The sequence below is a fragment of the Mobula birostris genome, chromosome 6, assembly GCF_030028105.1.
Source record: "Mobula birostris isolate sMobBir1 chromosome 6, sMobBir1.hap1, whole genome shotgun sequence".
NCBI classification, from domain to species: domain Eukaryota; kingdom Metazoa; phylum Chordata; class Chondrichthyes; order Myliobatiformes; family Myliobatidae; genus Mobula; species Mobula birostris.
The window spans coordinates 150,629,931-150,651,207 of record NC_092375.1 but is presented as its reverse complement, the minus strand read 5'-3'; the positions used below and the strand labels follow the sequence as shown (position 1 = coordinate 150,651,207).

General features: G+C 40.7%; 1 protein-coding gene across 3 annotated transcripts in view; it reads right to left on the bottom strand.

Annotated features, from left to right (window-relative positions):
- Positions 1-9,501, bottom strand: part of sf3b1 (splicing factor 3b, subunit 1) — a 37,509-nt gene extending 28,008 nt beyond the window's left edge. For 2 of the 3 annotated variants that reach the window (XM_072261616.1, XM_072261619.1), the window contains exons 1-4: positions 9,393-9,501; positions 6,013-6,188; positions 4,097-4,198; positions 2,433-2,547 (exon numbers count right to left, since the gene is read on the bottom strand). In XM_072261616.1, coding sequence (XP_072117717.1) covers positions 2,433-2,547; positions 4,097-4,198; positions 6,013-6,188; positions 9,393-9,420 — 421 coding nt within the window. In that variant the 5' untranslated portion in view covers positions 9,421-9,501. The other variant, XM_072261617.1, reaches the window with a different exon arrangement.
- Positions 9,502-21,277: the final 11,776 nt, after the last annotated feature.

The window sequence follows — 21,277 nt, the reverse complement described above, 5'->3', positions numbered from 1 at the left end:
TACGTACACTGGCGGGCCTGTGTGTCCATCAGCAGTTCTGACTTCAAGCAGCAGAACAGAAGCCTAGAAAATTATCTCTTTACCATTAGTAACACTTTGGAAAGGGTTTTAAAATTCAAAACATCACACCTTGTGTTAGTTTTTAAAATCTCACTCAATATTTGTTCTAATAAACTTTTTTTTAGGAGAAAACAAATTTTACCTGCTTAATATTAACTATATTAAAATAATAATTGTAAACGCAACTAGTTAAGCATAAAACGTTACTTCAATACTTTTATTTGGGATTATGCTGTTTGGGTTTGTCTAAAAAACATGCTACATTGGCAGTGTCACACTGCCACTTTCATTGGACTTCCTTTTGGTTTAGTTTTTCAGCATAACCTACACACGATCTGTAGCACTGCACCCTTAAGAATGCAGACAGGACTGTCATAGCAGTACTGCTGTAGGAAAGAAATTAAGGACAGTTAGTATGGGCCCGTGGAATTCCGGCAAACATATTTAGAGCAATTACAGTTACAAAAATGTCAGACTCTATCCCTGATAACACATACATACTGTAGGTCTGATACCTCTTAAGTAAAGCTGCACCACTAACTAAACTGAAAGCATTGTAAATATATTAAAACATTCTGTCTTCCTAAATGTAAGCTCATTCACCTGAAAAAAAAACTCAGTTTGGCCCTCTATGCCTCCCAGTATCAACCTTGCCACTAATATCTAACTTGCTGTTTTAAAACTCATATCTAACAGGCCATTCCAAATTAATTCAGAGGATAAGCTCCAAGCCAGAGATTTGCAACTTTAAAAAAAATGAACATCGAGGAATCCATCTTCACGAGAGCTGGAACAACCAGAATTATTCTCCCACTTACCATCTTTCCCTAACTTCTTATGGAAACCCAGATTCTTGCAGAATTGTTCCACAACATAGTTTCACCTCACTTTGGTAGCTGCACATTATGTGTGTTTAAACAGTGGATACTGTCATGTAACTGCTCTGAAGGGGAATAAATTTGAAAGGTGCCACGATTAAGGCCAATCTGATGTAATGTTCATAACAGGGAATTTTTAAGCGAGATCCAAAAAGGAATAACAGTCCACTTTACCATTTTCTCTAGCGCAATAAAAATGGGAATAGCAAAGCCCAAATTCTGACCCTTGTGACTTTACGAAGATTGGAAATCCATTTCATCAAGGCTTTAAAACAGTTGGGCAAAACATACACTGTTATTTTTATTTTTTCTATTAGAATTTACTAGGAAGCAATAGATAGATATTTTAATCTGGCAACCTCAGACATTTTGTAATTTTTTAAAAAGTAAGTATAATTTAAAACAAATGAAAACCCAACCTGTGTTTGATAACTGAAGAGGATTTGAGGAGAAGTAAACATGTTTTATTGCTTTCACTCTGCACTAATATGACGTGTAGTATTTAACGTGTCGCTTAACAAGCCTTTGCAATTAGTGAATGTAATGTCAATTTATGAATATTTAATCTGTACAACAGTGAATGTGGACAATAGTGAAAACGCAAACTTCACAGTTTTTCTGACATTAATAAGTTTTCAAATATGAAATTAAAAGTGCTTTATATGCTTCGGTTACACAGCCTACTGGCAGAAATTTATTGCACACTTAATGTGCTGAATTAATATTTTTAATCAATGAGGTTGCACTTAGTTTTCAAAAATTAATCTTGTTATAAGTATTGTTGTACTTGAAACAACTAGTCAGAGGGAACTGCTAGATAATTCTTAGCAAACAAATTGAAAATTTGATTTAAAAATGTTCCAAGGTTCATCATTATATCAAATGAACAAAAATCTTTTCTGTTCTGGTACAACAGATGAACTAGGGATATAATCACTGTAACATTTAATATTCTGACTCACCCGATGATCTGTGGGAGATGGTTTTCTTTGTTGGGCCAGCAAACCTCTGTATACATTTGGAAGGCCTGTTATTTAATCCTTCATCTAATTTTGTACACGTAGCAAAATCTTCCACACAAGACCAGTGCTGAATGTACTGTTCTTTTATGACATTCACATTACAATAACATCTTCCCAGAAAGAAATTAACTGTTAATAATCCCCACTGGATCTATAATTTCATTCAAGAACAAAAATTCAACCAGCAGGTCTTGCTTGAAACAAAAAAAAACTCACTACTATATCACAATTGACATACTTTCCTAAGCGTACATAAAAAATTATCTCAAGTTGTACTGTTTCAACAGCCTGTCACAATCTACAAAAGGAAAAAGTAAATCTTCTATTGTATATCAACATGTATTTATAACGCCCATAAACAAGATTTAAAGCTACCTGCTATTTTAAATCAACACAAGCTGTGAAATAAGCATAGCAAATAAAGTTCAAGGGTACAACCTCAATGAAGAACAGCACAATCTGAAAAAATTACCATCTGCAAATGGATCATGTCGCTCAGGGGAAATAATCATCTGTCTCCTACGTGTTTTGTACTCATCCTCTCGTTCCGCAATTCGCTGCGGCCGATGTTCAGCAAACGGATCATACTACAAATGAAATAAACAAAAAGGCGTAAACAAGCTTAAATTTCCTGTGTAATTTTATCCATTAAGAATCAATTTCATTGTAATCCATTAACTTAATATATAAAAAGATAAGCTTTCTTATTCTTTAGACCGAGCCATTGCAGCAAGATTAATATTTATTGCCCATCCCACCAGAATGGTAACAACTAAGAGTATACATTGACAAGAGAGAATCCGCAGATGCTGGAAATCCAAGTAACACAGAAGATGCCGGAGGAATTCAGCAGGCCAGTCAGCATCTATGGAAAAAAGTACAGTCGACATTTTGGGCTGAGACCCTCCAGAAGGACTGGAGAAGGAAAAAGAGGAGTAGATTTAGAGGGGAGGGAGAAACAAGGTGATAGGTGAAACGGAAGGGGGAGGGGTGAAGTAAAGAGCTGGGAAGTTGATTGGTGACAGGCAGAGCTGGAGAAGGGTGAAATCAGACAGGAGAGGGAAGAAGGCCATGGAAGAAAAGGGGGGCAGGGAGGAGCACCAGAGGGAGGCAATAGGTAGGCAAACTGACAAGGTGAGAGAGGGTAAAGGGGATAGGGGAATGGTGGGGCAGTGGCTATTTTCAGAAGTTCGAGAAATCAAGTTGGAGGCTACCCAGACAGAATATTACTTCAAGGAAAACGGAATATAAAAGCAAGGAGATAATGCTGAGCCTTTACAAGACACTAGCCAGGCCGCATTTGGAGTATCGTCAACAGTTTTGCGCCCCATATCTCAAAAAGGATGTGTTGTCATTGGAGAGTGTCCAGAGGAGGCTCACAAGGATGCTTTTGGGAATGAAGGGGTTAACATGTAATGACAGCTTCGGGCCTGTACTCACAGGAATTTAGAATAATGTGGGGGGGATCTCATTGACTCCTACCAAATATTGAAAGGACCAGATAGGGTGGATGTGGAAGGAATGTTTCCTATGGTGGGGGTATCCATAACTAGAGGGCACAGCTTCAAAACAAAGTGGTAACCTTATAGACAGAGGTAAGGAGGAATTTTTTAAGCCAGAGAGCAGTGAATCTATGGAATGGTCTGTCAGACTACAGTGGAGGTCAAGTCCATGGGTACAGTTAAGGCGGAAGTTGATAAGTTTCCTGATCAGCCAGGGCATCACATATAGCAAGACCAGATGCACCCGACACAGTATATGACCCCAACAGACTCACAGGTGAATCGTGGACAAACTGAAGCCCCTTTCTTTGAAGGAGGAAGGCATCTCCTTTCTTCTGGAAAGAAAAGCTTCACCCTGAGAGCAGACATGGCAGAGACAGAGAAATTGAGAGAAGAGAATGGCGTTTTTACAAGTAACAGGGTGGGAAGAGGTATAGTCCAGGTAGCTGTGAGAGTCCATGGGCTTATAATAGACATCAGCAGCTAAGCTGTCTCCAGAGATAATACATTTACCAATTACGCTAAATTTAAAGAACTAGGGAACCTTCCAAGTGGAAGATAAAGTAACCTTCATTTCTCAATCAGATTCCAACTTTACAACAAACACACAAAGTTGAAAGGAAAGCATTTCTACCTGCTCATTTGACTGTGGTATATCATTAAGGAGCGCCACTGGTGCATGATATCCCGGCTTTTTCTGGCCAAGCAAACTTGGAGAAGAATAGTCATCATCATCCTAGCAAAACAAACGTACATAGTGTTTACAATCCAAATACAGTGCATTATTTGGGACAACTCTTAAAAACAAAAACTAATTGAGAAAATTGCCGGAACTTCCTTTATTTATTTGGAATACTATGCCTCTTAATTGTGGGAGGAGGCTACTGCCAAAGTTTCAAACTTGTGCAGTCATTAGATGCTACACCATGCTTAGAGCGAACAGTTTTTAAATAGCTCTATGAGTTTGTGTTCAAAAAGCAGTATTTTTGTCACTGGTTGACAAGAAACAAGCAATAAGACAATTCAGAACTGTTCACAGCAGTTTCAAGCATTCAGACTTGGAGATGCCAGGAATGGCCAGGAGTGAAAACGAAAGAATTTCACTACTTTTACAACTTAGGAACGACAAAAATTTGAAGGTATTGACAATCATCTTGCATGTTACAACGAAAATGCAGATTTGGAGGACACAATCATCAATAGCATTGTATGAAGACAGTGCATTATCCGCACCTGACCTCTGTGCTCATTTTATTCACTGCATACACTGGATGAATTCTTCAGTCAATAACTATTAGGAACTAATATACAGTTTTATCGTACTCTTGTTGGTGTTCTAATTTGTTCTGCATTTTGTGTAAGTACAGTTTGTTTTTTTTTATACCTTTTTAAATATTTCCATAAAACCAGCTAATTGGGACTAAACATATTGGTCCCCATGTGACCTAATTAACTGGTATCAACCATATCTTAGAACAAAATTAGCTTCATTCTTCAACTGCTGAAACTTTTACAAAATTAGATGCAAGAGACAGCTGATTTTCAACAACTATCTATTCTATCCACGGCATTTTGATCCAGAATTCTGTCAATGAATAAAGGTACATGACAACATTTTATAGGATTAACGTCAAAAATATAGTGAAAAATGAATATTTTAAAGAGAATGATTGATTTTTGATTGCTCTTTCAAAGAGTGCAACATAGCTTTCATAATTATTTAGAATTCAAAGCTTAAGGGTTGTGGGGAAAAGGCAGGTAGGTGAAGATGAGACCATGGTCAGATCAGTCATGATCTTATTGAATAGCAGAGCAGGCTCAGTAGGCCAGATGGCCTACTCCTGTCATTTCTTATGTTCTTATATTAAGACTGTTTGTCCACTCCATCAGGCAGCAGGCCAAATAGCATCCATGCCAGAACCACCAGACTCAAAAACCAGTTTCTTTCCCCAAGCAGTATAGCTGATCAACACCTCCATCTACTCACCCACCCCCCCAAAAAGAACTGAATTTCTGTTGATCACCTTACATACCAGACCCTCCTGTGACTGATGTCAGTTTATGGACGTACAATCTATTAATAAACTATCATTTATATTTATTGTGCCTTTTAAATTATTGTGTTCTCTATCCTATTGTGTTTTTCTTTGTGCTTTATCAGATCTGGAGTACAAATATTTTGCTCTCCTTCACACTTGTGCTCTGGAAATGACATTAAACAATCTTGAATCAGAACATATCCTACCATTATGTACTTTTAAGTCTAATCATTAAGTCTACTCAGAATGCAGTTACCCCTTTAATGATAGATAATGCAGCAGAGCATTTGAAATAAGGGCTCAAATGGTTTAGTATCAAATTCCATCAAATATTATTCTATGGACCATTTCTAAACTTAGACCCAAAAAAAGTCATTACAGGGTAACACAGAACCGCAATCTGCTTTTCCAGTTTTACAGTATATGAGGTAAATCAAATTTAAATATAACGTAAAAGCAAAGTGTGATCATAAAATAGCTATAACATACTAAGCAATTAAGCCGTTATTACCTCTTCTTGTTCATTTGCAGGAATTGATGTCATATACCCTGCAAATCTGCTGTCACTTCCGCCATAGATTTCCTGATCATAGTATCCAGTTGAATCAAGACCAACTCCATCTGCATCACCTTCTACAACAAGAGCTGCCTTCTTGTTCTGGATTTCTCGGATCTGTGCCTCAATATCTTTAGAAAGTAGAAAAACAATATTCAGAAGTAGATACAATTTGAACAAATCAAATTCTGTAAGAGATGCAATGATGTAATATATTTTTCATGGAGAAATTGAGTCCACACAAACCACACAGAAATTAATTGCAAACAGATGTAAAACACTGGTTAATGCTTGCTTTGTAAACCTTTCTACCTATTTCAATCACATAAAATATCTAACCTATAATCATGATTTAATTTAAATGAATATTTATTACAATGGAAATGACTAGTAACATAATTTCACAATTTCGATTTGTCTGATTAAAAAGTGCACCTAAAGTACCATGACATGGAGAAAAAAAGATTTAAAAAAATAGAGGCAGGAAAATTGTATAGAACTGCTTTTACTACTTGCTTTCTTCACTCTTGGAAAAAAAAACCTATTCACTGAATCTTGACTATTGTGGTAATTTACTGATAGCTTGCTCGAGAAAAAAAAGTGATTGTCTCAAATCAACTGCACTCTTAGCTCTCATTTTACATGCAAAGATATGGTGCACGTACAGCAATTTTTACCTTATAGACTGAATGAATTCTAAAGAGCAAGTGCACCTAATTTAAATGCAAGAGTAAAAAGTCCTAAAATTGGATGCAACAGAATGAAAATCAATTTTATGAAATTATTTTGGATCTCATACTGGATGACTTCATTATGGCAATAAAAAGAGACAGATTTTTAACAATTGTGATATTGCTTGCAAGTCACATTTAGTAAACTGCAAATCTTGTAATTATCACCCAGTTTAAACTGTCATTTCCATTCTCCCAACTGGAATTCAAGATTTCAAGTGTGGTGGTATAATTGCATATGGGGGAGGTGGTTGGCTAAATTTAGATTACAATTAAATACATACTAATGTACTCAAACAACAATGATCATCAAACATAGGAGCAGAAGGAGGTCATTCAGTCCATTGAGTCAACACCACCATTTCATCATGGCTGATCCATTTCCCTCTCAACCCCATTCTCCTGCTTCCTCCCTCAACTTTTCACTCCCTGACTTATCAAGAATCTATCAGTTTCCACCTTAAATACACCCAATGACTTGGGGATGGCAACAAATTCCAGATTTACCACCTTATGGCTAAAGAAATTCCACCTCATCTCCGTTCTAAATTGACTTCCCTCTGTTCTGAGATTGTGGCCTCTGGTCCAAGACTCCCCCACTACAGGAAACATCCTCTCCATATTCACTCTATCTTGGCCTTTCAACATTTGATAAGCTTCAATAAGCTCCTCCCCACCCCATTCTTCTAAATTCCAGCAAGTACAGGCCCAGAGCCATCAAATGCTCTTATATAAGCCTTTCAATCCCAGAATCATTTTTGCAAACCTCCTTTGAACCCTCTCCAATGTCAGCACATCCTTTCTTAGATAAGGGGCCCAAAACTGCTCACAATTCTCCCAAGTCCTCTCTAGTGTCTTATAAAGCCTCAGCAATACGTCCTTGTTTTTATATTCTCGTACTCTCAAAATAAATTCTAACATTCAAGCTGTCTCTTCTTGTGCACCAATCGTCCCATCCTCTGCCTCTTCACTTTGGTTCCCACCCCCCTGCAAATCTACTTTAACAGCCCGCCCCCAATAGCATTAGCAAACCTCCCCGTCCCCCTCAGATTCAAGTGCAACCTGTCCTTTTTGTACAAGACAAGACTAGCCTTGAATTTTTAAGAGACTCCTGGATAGGTACATGGAGCTTAGAATAATAGAGGGCTATGGGTAACCGTAGGTAATTTCTAAAGTATGTACATGTTTGGCACAGCATTGTGGGCCAAAAGGGCCTGTATTGTGCTGTAGGCTTTTCTATGTTTCTATTGCAGTTGTCTTCCTCACTGCAGACTCAACCTGCAAGTTAACCTTTAAGGAATCTGGCACAGTGACTCCCAAGTTCAGATTTTTGAATTTTCTCCCCATTTAGAAAATAAGTTAATGGTTTTATTCCTTCTACCAAACTGCGTGACGGTACACTTCCTGACACTGGAATCCATCTGCCACTTCATTGCCCATTCTCCTAAACAGTCTTAAGTCCTTTTGCAGCCTCCCTGCTTCCTCAACACTATCTGCCCTTCGACCTATCTTTGTATCATACACAAACTTGGCCACAAAGCCATCAACTCTGATCCAAATCATTAACATACAACATAAAAAGGATGCTTCTCCTTAATACCACATCTTCAACATAACACTTCACCTCAAAACGAATACTACTATGCTATTAAGTCCTCACTGATCAATTTTTGATATGTCATACCAACTCTGAATACACCCATTTGAAAAAGGATAAGTGATTATTTAACCTTTAACATAAGTACTTATTAACAATTTGGCAAGGTTACATACTGTATTTCACAAATCAACACTACTCTTGACACAATAGTGTGCATTTCCTACTTTGCAAACAATTAAAATTTACTAAGCTTTCCTCATTGTATCAATACTGTTAATTAACAGGACAGCATTACATTCAGAAATAAAGCATTAATACTAGACACATACACATTAAGATATGAGGCAATAGCAGATTCAATATTTGTGATAATAACGGGATACTTTTCAGAAAACCCGAAGTATGAGCTGCCCGATTTGTCTGAATAGAAAGATTTATTTAAAGAAATAGCACCCAAGTTTATCCATTAATAAATGCAGCCCAGCAGCAATCTGAAAAGCCTCCTTGCCACAGAGCAAAGTTGAAATCTCATCCACCTTCCCAAAATTAACTCTGCATAGAGGTTTTGATGGCGAAGGTGTCCTAATGGGTTTAGTATCGACAAGGCCACGAAACAGCTGAGTATCGCCACCTGGACGAAGAATTAGCAAACACCCGAAATGCACGATTTCATGCTTGTGTGTGTGTGTGTGTGTGCGTGTGTGTGTGTGTTGAGGGAATAGGGAGTCCATGTTCTCTCTCTTATTTAATTTCATCCACGTAACAAATCGAGGCGTGCGGCAAGACGGTGTAGTGGCTGGAAACGGGCCTCTCCCGTCTGCCTCTGAACACGACGCCATTTCCCGACCCGATTCAGCCTCCGCTCCCATGTTCGAACACCCCCTCCTCACGGCGCACAAAGGTGCCAGAGTCGGCAGGAGATGATTCCTGCGAACCTCGTTCGCGCCTTTACTTTGTTCTGAACGACATAGCGCCCTCCGGCAGCAAGAAATAGTCGCCATTACCTTCATGTGTTTTTGCGATCTTCGCCATTTTGTCCAAAGATCGAGAAAGGAAGTGAGTCGTTGGCGTTGTTCCGGTGATGGGCGGGGTGAAGATTGATGGACAGCAGCTCAGAGGCAGCCGCGTAAACGCTCGTAGCTCTCGCCTTTTGTCTGGACTGGGTTCGCTTCAGTTCATGAAATCCCTCAGTTTAACTGTAAAAATACATGACGCAAATCAATTTATTTCTTTAACTGGCGCCTGGTCTCTCTAGTTTGTATATGGTTATATTATTTGGCTGTGGGTTTTCCCCCGTGGAAGACATTCAGAAAGGATTATGCCTTTGAATAGTACTTGAAATTTAATGTGCACAAGCGGAAAGTATTAACCATTGGAGAAAAAAATCATTTTCCCCTATAAATGTACAGCAATCACGGGTCGCTATAGAAGGCATTGATCCCACCAATACAGTCTCCACAAAAATGTCGATAACACTGCTGTTGTTACAAATCACAGGTGGTGATGAGTAAGTGTACAGGATCGAGATAGGGCACCTGATCAGGTAGTGTCGTAACAACACTCTCCCGCTCAATGTCAGTAAAACTATAAAACTGATTGTTGACTTTACAAGGAGGAGGGAGAGCAAACATGTGCCAGTCTACACTGGGAGATCCGCTGTGAGAATCAACAGCTTTAAATTCCTGGGTGTTAACATACCTGCTCTGTCCCAGCACGTCAGTCACAAGGTAGGCGTGCAAGCTTCTCTACTTTCTTAGAAGGTTAAAGAGATTCAGCACCTCAACGAAGAGGTGAAAGCATCCTGTCCGGTTGCATCCTGGTCCAGTACACCAATGTGAACAAGCAGGAACGTGAACTGCAGCGGGCTGTGGACCCAGCTCGCTACAGCATGAAAGGACTTTGTACCTTCTCCCCATGACCGTGTGGGTGGATTTTCTCCGGGTGCTCCGGTTTCTTCCCGTTTCCTCCCTTAGCCGAAAGATGTACTGGTTAGTAGGTTAATTAGTCATTGTAAATTGTCTCATGATTAGGCAGGGGTTAAATCGGTGGGCTGCTGGCAGTGCAGTTCAAAGGGCCGGAAGGTCTATTCCACACTGTATCTCTGAATAAATAATGACGTGGCCTACTCTACGGTGTATAAGGAAGAGTAAAGCTAAGTAGATGAACACTGTGCTAAAAAAAATTCTGTGCCAAAGTGTCAACTTGTGAACACAGATTTTCTTTACATTATCTATACCTTAAATATGACCCGAAGATGTATGATATTTCTCACTTTTATCCAACATCCCTCACCAACTCAGCCTCTTTTTACTTGGCTTCCACGATTGTTCTAACAATGCTCAAAACAAGTTTAAGAACTGGACCGTACTTTCTAATAGTCACTGACAGTCTTATGGCCTTAACATTGATTTTTATTTCTTTGTGTTCTAACTGTCACCCCCAGTAAGTTAGTAGGTTAATTGGCTACTGTAAATCGTCCCCAGTGTGTAGGAGAGTGGCAGAATCGGGGGAAGCTGATGGTAACAAGAGGAAAATAAAAATGGATGAATTAAAATGGGTGTGCTGGTTGGCGTACACTTTGGGGCCTTAGACTCTGCTTTGTGTTGTGTGATTCTGTGACATTAGTTTCCCAGATTGCAAGTGTTGGTAATGAGGAATGGCTGTGTCACACCTCACTATCAGGTAAGTGTGCCCGACGGGGGTCACCAGTGGAAAAAAAAGATGGTAAGCTGCAACAGCACGTTAGTGCCAGAGGTTTTATTTCGTGCCAGGTGGGGAAAAAAGCAAAAGCTGCCCTAAAATTGTGAAGAGCAAAATTATTTACAAATAGACAAATGAAAACAAACATATACAAAAATTTACAAGTATACAGAGGCTTTCTCCACGACACACTTTGTTGTTAACTTTCCAATATAACTATTCACCAGCTGTCAAATCCAGCCTCTATACCTCGCAGCAAAGCCAAACTGAGGATTTAAATCTGTGTAGGGTGTAGTGCGCCTGTTCCCAGTAACCCAGGCATTATTTTAAGACGCCCCCAAATTGTACCTCGGGTCTTTTGGGGCCATTATGCTGTCTACAGACTGATGTAACAGTGTGAGTGAAAATAAATAATTCTGACTGGAATGCCTGTGTCTAGAATCCTTATTTTTTATGAGTTAACTGAAAGGATTGTTTTGATTAGCCAAACTAGCAATTGTTTTACTGTTGGGATGTGTAAATGGTGAACTCCCAAGAACAGCAGAATGGGAGGGCGAAGTGTGTGAACTACTGAGGAAACTAGATTAGGGATAGAATGAGGAGGAGTGACTAATTGGGCAAAGGGGCAAGGCTAGTGGGAGAATTAGCATTGACAACCTGTCCTGTCACAGGCTGCAATAGATGATGGGGAGGAGTGGTGTTGTGGTTAATTGAGTTTGATGGGGAATGCCTGTCTTTACATGGCCAGGAAATTGACCTGGGTCTACCCTTTATTATTTTTCCACGTTCCCAATATGTCATCTACTCTCTGCCTCATTCACTATGCTTCCCTTCTCTTCTGCCATACATCTTCTCTAACGCATCTTTTATTTCTTATCACCTCACCTGTGACGAGCACCATCACCCAATTATCCCTCCCTCCACCTTGACCCACACCTTCCCTTTCTCTCAACTTGCAAACCACTTTCCCCAGCTTAATATTAGAGATCAATATTTTAAAGAAAATTATTTCCAACTCTGATTCAATGTCTTCAACCTGAAATACTTAATTTTTTTGTGATGATGCCAAGCTTGCTAATAGTTTTCCATCATTGTTTCTATTTCAAAATTTTAATATCAGCAACACTGTGTTTCAGTTCAAAATAACCACTAACAGAATCCCCATCTAACTACAACTTCTGAAAGCGTGACAAAGGAAGAATTGACTAAAACTGACAGTCCTCCCGTCAGAGTTCTGTTCACTAAGTCACAATTACAAATACAAAGACTAATTCTTCATGGTAAGGGTTAGAAAGATGCTCAAAAAAGAAGGAAGAGGAATGGCCACAAGGAATTGGAGATTCAAGCAACATGTACAGAGGACGAAAGAGTATTAAAGTTTTAGTTTGATGACCTTGCATTAGAACAAAGAATTAGGGCAACTCTTTTAAGAGGCAAAGAAACACTAGGCTGGGTTGTTGAGCCAAAGAGCTTATTTTAACAGCAAATTATTTGTGAGAATTATAAAAGGCAAACGACAGATGTATATAAGCTTACATTCAAATTATTAGGAACCGACAGTCTCCGAGCTCACTGCCACATGCTTCATGGCCAGGTAGGGTGTCCAAGCCTGGGACACCCACAATGCACAAGGCGAAGCTGGAGAGAGGAGAAAGCGGAAGGGTACTGGGCAAAGCTGTGCCCTCTGACTGGAGAAGAGTGAGATAGGATAGATCAGACAAAAGACAACGTTAGAAATTGCAATAAGACATTCATATGTTCAGTGGCCACTTTATGAGGTACACCTGTATCATGGTTGTTAATGCAAATATCTGATCAACCAATCACGTGGCAGTACTCAATGCATAAAAGCATGCAGACATAGTGAAGAGATTCAGTTGTTGTTCAGACCAAACATTGGATGGGGAAAAAATGTAATCTAAGTGACTTTGACTGTGGAATGATTGTTGGTGCCAGACTAGGTGGTTTGAGTATCTCAAAAGCTGTCGACCTCCTGGGATTTTCACACACAATTTATTGTGAATGGTGTGAGAAACAAAAAAAAAAGAACCGAGTGCAGCAGTTCTATGGGTGAAAATGCCTTGTTAGTGAGAGAAGTCAGAGGAAAATAGTCAAACTGGTACAACCTGACAGAATGGTGTCGCACGTAGTCGAATGGCCTCGATGCAACAAAACTTTGAGACAGAGCACGATGTTCAGCTCCATTTCACTGTTTCAAGTTTCCATTAATCACTGATTAAAGTATCGAGGAAAATTGAGACATCGAGACAAATGTGGAAGGCTAAGTGAAAGTTCAGCACCAACTGCCTTCCTTTTGACCGCTGCTGGAAAAGAAATCTGTTAACGGCATATCACTGTGTGGCTCACTGTGACAGGAGGGTAGGCCTCTCTGCCTCACGTGGTGTCGCTCTCTTTCGATGAATCTCAATGATATCAGAGGATGGTATTGTGGTTTTGCATTTATGGACTGTGGACTTATTCAGACTTGTGGTTAATATATTTTGTGTTTTTTTTATTGCCTGTTCCTTTTCCGTTTTGTTGTGTGAGGGGAGGGTGTTTGGGGGTTGATATTTTGTTGTGGTCTGTTAGTTTTTTGTGTGGGGGGAGGGGTTTTTTGGGATCAGTGTTCCTGTCCCATTTTGTGTGGGGGAAGGTTTTTGGGGTTTGGAGATCAGGATGCTCTTCTCTTTTGTCTGGGGAATGTGTGGCTATCTAGAGAAGATAAATTTCAGAATTGTGTAAAGATGCACACATTGTTAAAAAATGAACCTTCGAAGCTTTGAACCCATGAACTGCTGCCTTGCTTGCCAAGAGGCTTCAGTCAATGTAGCATAACTACACAGAATTGCAGGATTATAAGAGAGCAAGGCAGTGTTTTGCTTTAATAGATTGTGGGGGGGGGGGGGGGAGGAGGAGTGTGCTTTGTTGGAAGACATTTTTATTTCCGCAGTTCCAAGATTTCTTAATATAGCTCTTCCTAGAATGGACTAGAAAATTGAATAGAAAAAAAGTATAGTTTAAGAAACAATTGAATGAAGCAACTTAAGTTTTTAATAGTTCAAATAATATTGGTCAGAATATCCACTTCATCCAAGAAGACAAAAAAGGATCAGGAGTAGGTCTATTGGCCTCTCAAACCTGCTTAGTGATTCACTAAGCAAGGTCGATTCAATCTTGCTCTCAATATCACTTTCACACTCTCAAGCTCCTGATCCCTTTTCAGTTTAACTGTGTGTCAAGCACCACCTTACATACAGTATGTTGATGCTGTCTTCCTCATAATTTGACATTATTTCAGATTTAATTTTTAGTTGTTAGTGACAGCAAGCACAGTTGATTGCATTAGAGAATTCCACAGGTTGCCAACCTTCTGAAGGAAGAAATTCACCCACATCACCAGCTGTAGTGGGTGACTCTCATTCTGAAACTTTGCTCCGTGGGTTAACACTTCCACACTGAAGTAAATATCCCATCAGTATCCACCAACACTCAAACTTTCTTCAAAGGCTAACTCCATCTCAGGAGGGAATCTTCTCTGCTCCATTTCTGATATGTATTCATCTTCCTCAAACATTGAGAACAAAACTACACAGTATTCCAGGGGTTTTCTCAGCACCATCCTGTAAAATTCTATTAAAGGTTTCCTGCATCAATACTTTATTATCAGGACGCTGAAGCAGGGACCCAATCACAGACCAAGTACTGTGCGTACTGTGATATTTACTGAGCAGCAGATCCAGAGGGGCAACAAAGTCAGCATCAAAGTTCAGGCGGAGATCAAAAATTCCAGAGAAATCCAAAAACCAGAATCAGGAAACAGGCAGAGTCGATATTCAGACAGACAGAGTTCAGATACAAATGCTGGAAAACACACTGGCACAATCTGGCAAGAAACAGGACTGAAATACACCGAGCAATAAACAGAGAGGCAGATGATAGGTGGAGCACAATGAGACACAGGTGGCAGCAAAACAGGTAATTATGAGAAACAGATGAGAAACGGAGTACTCAGTAATACAGAGACCGGAGTAGAGCAGGAGCGGGGACAGGAGCACATGGCAATGCAAAACCACAGACTGACAGGTAGGGCGAAAACACACAAAAAGACAAAGTTCAGCTGGAGGTACTGACACTTTATACCTTTTGCAATGAAGGCCAACATTCCATTGGTCATCCTAGTAACATCACTATACTAGAACACGTTGGCTGACAAGACATGGTCACAGATAGATGGAGAGATAGATACTTTATTGATCCCAAAGGAAATCACTATGCCACAGCAGCATTACAAGAGCACAGATATACAAATTTCAGAAGAGAAGTAAGAAAGAAAAAAAAACATGACCTCAAACAGTCTAACAGGAGAGTGTCATCACTTCCCTGGCTATAGGTTGACTCATTATAGAATCTAATGACCTCATATAGCGCTCCTTGGAGCAACACAGTTATCTTAGCCTGTTACTAAAAGTGTTCCTTTGTTCAGCCAAAGTTGCATGCAGGGGTTAAGGAACATTGTCCAGAATTGCCAGGATTTTCCGTAGGGTCCTTTGTTTTCCCACAGCCTCCAATGTGTCGAGTTAAGACTGTGGAGATAAGACCTTCTGAAGTAATGCAAGCGCTATCATAGATTCAGGAAAGGGAGAAATAACATGGATGAAATATATATGATCCACAGAGCAGCTAACACGGCCCACAGAGAGATAGCAGCCACAAGCAGGGTCAGGAGACAGGACAATGTGTGGGAATCATGTCAGGATGTCCCATGGGTAGGGATCCAACACAGACAAGAAATGTTAGAAGCACACACAAGAAAGGGGAGAGAAAGGAGCAGAAAGGGAATAAGTCTGCAAATCACAGAGCAAAGAGAGAAAAGGAACATGAGTTGATGGAAATTTTCAGGAAGAAAATACAAGTGCCAATTTAGTAAGATTACATGGAGATGTGAAGGACCACTATAACCAGGGTAACTGCTGTTTCGAGGGATCGAGCAAAACAGCAGCAACATATTACTGATTGGAGAGAGCCAGCGGGACAGAAGATAGTCCTCCGACAGCCGAGTGGTCAAGTCATGGTAAGGGAGCTGCCTGGAAAAACGGGTTTCACTCCCAGTGGATAGGACCACAAATGATGCTCAGCACGAATGACATCTGTGTCTGTGTTCAGACCCGGTGAGGCACCCAGTTGAAACACCAGATTCAGGTTATACCATATGACTCACCTTCTTGTTGCCCTCACCTGTGTCACATTAGACACACAGATGAAAGAGAACAGAAACATAAATGCGGAAGACAGAGAGAGAGGGTGTCAGCAAACCATGAATAAAGTTTGAATTACAATGAAGGATGGTTCTTGGAGGCACATGTTTGGTTGCATAGATCAGAATAGAAAGATATTGGGGAAAATAGATGGGAAGGGATACAAGGTAAGGCAGAGACATCAAGTTCCACAACCTCAATGGCAAAGCAGACCGAGAAAGTGAGAAGGCAGCAGAATGGGGAGTGAATACAAATAAGCTGGGCCCTTTCAGTGGTTGGGCCAGCGATCATAAGACATAGGAGCTGAATTAGGCCATCTGGCCCATCAAGTCTGCTTCACCAAGGCTGATCCTTTTTTGCTGTCCTCAACCCCACTCCCCGGACATCTCCAAGTAACCTTTGATGCCATGTCCAATCAAGAACCTATTAATCTGTCTTAAATACATCCAACGACCTTGCCTCCACAGTTGCACGTGGCAACAAATTCCACAAATTCACCACCCTCTGGTTAAAGAAATTTCTCCACACCTCTTTTTTGAATGGATGTGCCCTCTTGTCCTAGACTCTCCCACCATGGGAAACATTCTTTCCACGTCTACTCTGTCTAGGTCTTTCAACTTTCAAAAGATTTCAATGAGATTTCCACCCCCCCCCCCCCACCAATCCTTCTAAATTCCAGCGAGTATAGACCTAGAGCTATCAAACGTTCCTTGTATGATAACCCTTTTATTCCTGGAATCATCCTTGTGTACCTCCTCTGAATCCTCTTCAATGTCAGCACATCTTTTCCTAGATGAGGAGCTCAAAACTGTTCATAATACTCAAGGTGAGGCCTCACCAGTACCTTATAAGGCTTTAGCATCACATCGCTTCTCTTGGATTCTAGACCTCTTGAAATGAATGCTAACATTGCACTTGCCTTCCTCACCACGGATTCAACCTGCAAGTTAACCTTCAGGGTGTTCTGCACAAGGACTCCCAAGTCACTCTTCATCTCAGATTTTTGCATTTTCTCCCTATTTAGAAAATAGTCTGCATGTTTATTTCTACTACCAAGTGCATGACCATACATTTTCCAACATTGTATTTCATTTCCCACTCTCTTACTCAGTTTCCTAATCTGTCTAAGTCCTTCTGCAGCTTACCTATTTCCTCAACACTACCTGCTCCTCCACCAATCTTCATATCACCTGCAAACTTGGCAAAAAAGTCATCTATTCCATCATCTAAATCATTGATATACAGCATAAAAAGAAGCAGTCCCAACACTGACCCCTGTGGAATACCAGTTGTTACTGGCAACCAACCAGAAAAGGATCTTTTTATTCCCACACTTTGCCTCCTGCCAATCAGCCTCTGCTTTATCCATGCTATAATCTTTCCTGTAATACCATGGTCTTGTAGCTTGTTAAGCAGCCTTATATGTAACACCTTGTCAAAGGCTTTCTGAAAGTCCAAGTGTACAACATCTACTACATCCCCTTTATCCATCCTACATGAAATCTCTTCAAAGAATTCCTCAGTACAGTACATGAGGGGGTGCCACCAGGGCAAGGTCCTTGCAGCAACTCGAAAAGAAATGACCCCCAAACCCTCCTGCAGAGCAATCAAAAAGGCCGGTTGTCAAAATAATTCTGATGAAGGGTCTCAGCCCAAAACTTCGACTGTATTCTTTTCCATAGATGCTACCTGATCTGCTGAGTTCCTCCAGCATCGTGAGTGGATAGCTACTACAGATAGCTTTAGCAATCAGAGATTGAAGGAGTGAAGAGGATGCTTTATTGTCATCTCTGCACAGTCTTGTAGATAGCCATTTAGGGATGTTGGATGGTGTAGATGCCGGTTCACGTAGGTCAACAATTGGGGAAGGGATCCAAAGTGAAGGGCACTTTCACTGCCCTGCTTAATTAGATCCTCCTTAATATTTGGCCTTGCTGGGACAGACTTCTGTCCAGGGACCAAGAGGAGAGCATTCTGGAGTAATGTGAATCTAGCAGATATTAAATCAATCAAGAAACAGGCTTCAGTTTGTATTGTAAATGTAAGTAAGTTCAGGAAGCTTGCAATTAGCCTTCAGTTTTCTTTTTGTAAATTGCAAGGAGTAAATTGAAGTTTAAGGGACAGGCTGCTCTACAGACAAAGAGATTGCATGTGAAGGAGTCAAGCATTAAAACAATAGGATTGTGTTAATTGGTCTGCATCAAACTGGGCAACATGGGTAAATTATTTGTACCATTGTAGACCAGACGGATGTTGTCACCTAGTATATCAAACATGGTCACAGGCATAGGCAGCCAATAGTTTTTTGTGTGCTTACCATATTGCGTACTCAGAGACAGCCCTGCCAACATTAATTTTGGGTGTTTAGCTCTAAAGGTTTTAGAGCTAAACACCCTGTTGCAGCCCTGCAACAGGATGGACAAACAACCAGTGTGCAAAAACAAAACAGTGCAAATACAAAAAGAGAAAAAAAAATAAATCAATAAGGATCAAGAACATGAATTCTGAAAGTGAGTCCATAGGTTGCGGGAACAGTTCAGTGATGGGGTGAGTGAGTGAATTTATTCCCTCTGGTTCAAGAGGCTGATGGTTGAGAGGTAATAACTGTTCCTGAACCTGGCGGTGTGGGTCCTGAGGCTCCTGTACTTTCTTCTGTTGGCCAAGAAGGAATTAAAATATGGAAGAAAACATTGACTCATATGGGACAAGGACAGCGAAAGTAGACAAAGCAGATGTCTTTGTTCTTGCCATGTGCTTGTAGGAATGGAGGCTCACATTTTGTGAACTGATTCTTGCTCTGAAATAACTTCATTAAAGGTGGACACAAGGAGTTTCTGCTAATGAACTGTTAAACCTGAGGCCATTCTCAGATAGCTGTTTAATAGGAACAGTGGCAGGTTTGCAGAAGTAATCTTGTTATCTCAGCCGGTGTCTGGGTGAGCTGATTTGATTGGTTTGAACCCCAGAGTTGAATAGAACAAAAGAAGTTACTTAAGGCATGAAGTTGTGTATCCCTTGGCTTCATCCAATGGGAATCTGACAGTCAGATGACCCTGAGCCAAAGAGATTGAAACACAACATTTGAACTGATAAGGGAAGGGTATCAGAATGAGGGGCTTTGAATGCAAATGGGCGAGAACTCTGGAGACTAACTCGCAAGTAAGATACCTATACCAGGGGCTGGGAGAAGAAGGATCAATCGTTTGGCCAACAGGAAATCCCCTATTTTGATGCTATAAATTGGAGAAGTCGTCTGAGTGAATGTTGGTACAGAAGGAACTGTAGAATTCATGTTTTAAGTTGTTGTCCTGAGGTCAACATAGTTACATTGGTGTTTGTGCAGTGACAGTACAGTGCAAGCTTTGATAAATTAAGAGTTGCATAGTGAATTGCCTAACTGAGACCAGTTGATGATTGGTCAACTATTCCTTACTGCAGCAGCAAGAAGAGATCATGGCCTGGATATTGGGTGTCCTTGATGATGGATGCTGCTTTCCTGTGACATGTACATGTGCTCAGTGTTGGGGAAGGCTTTACCCGTGATGGACTGGGTCATATCCACTACTTTTTGTTTTCTTTTCCACACCAAGCCATGATGCAACCGGTCAATATACTCTCCACTGCACATCTATAGAAGTTTGTCAAAATTTTAGATGACATACTGAATCTTTGCAAACTTCTAAGGAAGTAAAGGCACTGCCGTGCTTTCCTCATAATGGCACTTATGTGCTGACCCAGGACAGATCCTCTGAAACGATAACACCAAAGCTGCTGACCCTCTCCACCTCTGATCCCCCCCCCCCCCCCCCGATAAGGACTGGCTCATGGACCTCTGGTTTCCTCCTACTGAAGTCAATAATTATCTCTTTGGTCTTGCTCTCATTGAGTGAAAGGTTGTGGCACCACTCAGCTAGGTTTTCAGTCCCCCTCCCCTCCTTAATGCTGATTTGCCACCACCTTTGACAGTGGTGTCACTAGCACACTTAGGTATGGTGTTGGAGCTCGGCTTAGCCTCACAGTCATAGGAGCTAAGCACACAGCCTTGTGGTGCACCTGTGCTGATGAAGATTATGGAGGAAGTGTTGTTGCCAATCTGAACTGACTGGGGTCTGCAAGTGAGGAAATCGAGAATCCAGTTTCATAAGGAGGTATTGTGGCCTAGGTCTTAAAACTTATTGGTTAGTTTTGAGGGGATGATAGTATTGAATGCTGAGCTGTAGTCAATGAAGAGCATCCTAATGTATGTATCATTGCTGTCCATATGTTCCAGGATTGAGTGAAGAGCCAATGAAACTGTATCTACTGTTGACCTGTTGTGACAGTAAGCAAATCGGAGTGGATCCAAGTCACTCCTCAGACAAGAGTTGAACTGTTTCATTAGCAACCTCTCAAAGCACCTCATCACACTGTATGTACTGTAAATGCCACTGGACGTTAGTCATAGAAGCAGATTTCCATGTTCTTCTGAGGCACCATTATAATTGGAGTCAGCTTGAAGCAGCTGCTGAAGTGGGAGGTTTAAGATATTGGTGAATGCTCCAGCCAGTTGATTAGCACAGGTCTTTAGTACTCAGTCAGGTACCCTGTCTGGGCCGAGTGTATTCAGTAGGTTCACCCTCCCGAAACAGGCTCTCACGTCAGTCTCAGAGACTGAAATCACTGGGTCATTAGGGACCGTGGGTGTTTGTGAAGGTACCTCCACGTTTTGATGTGAGTGTAAAAGGCATTGAGCTCATCTGGGAGTGAAGCCTTACTGTCACCCATATCACTTGGTTTCACTTTGAAGGGAGTGATAGTAATCAAGCCCTACAACACGTGTTGAGCATCCTTCATTCATTCAAACTTTGGTCCGAAATTGCCAGTTTGCACATGTGATGACTTTCCCCGAGATCGTACCTGGACTTCTTGTAACTTTCGCCAGACCTGACTGACAC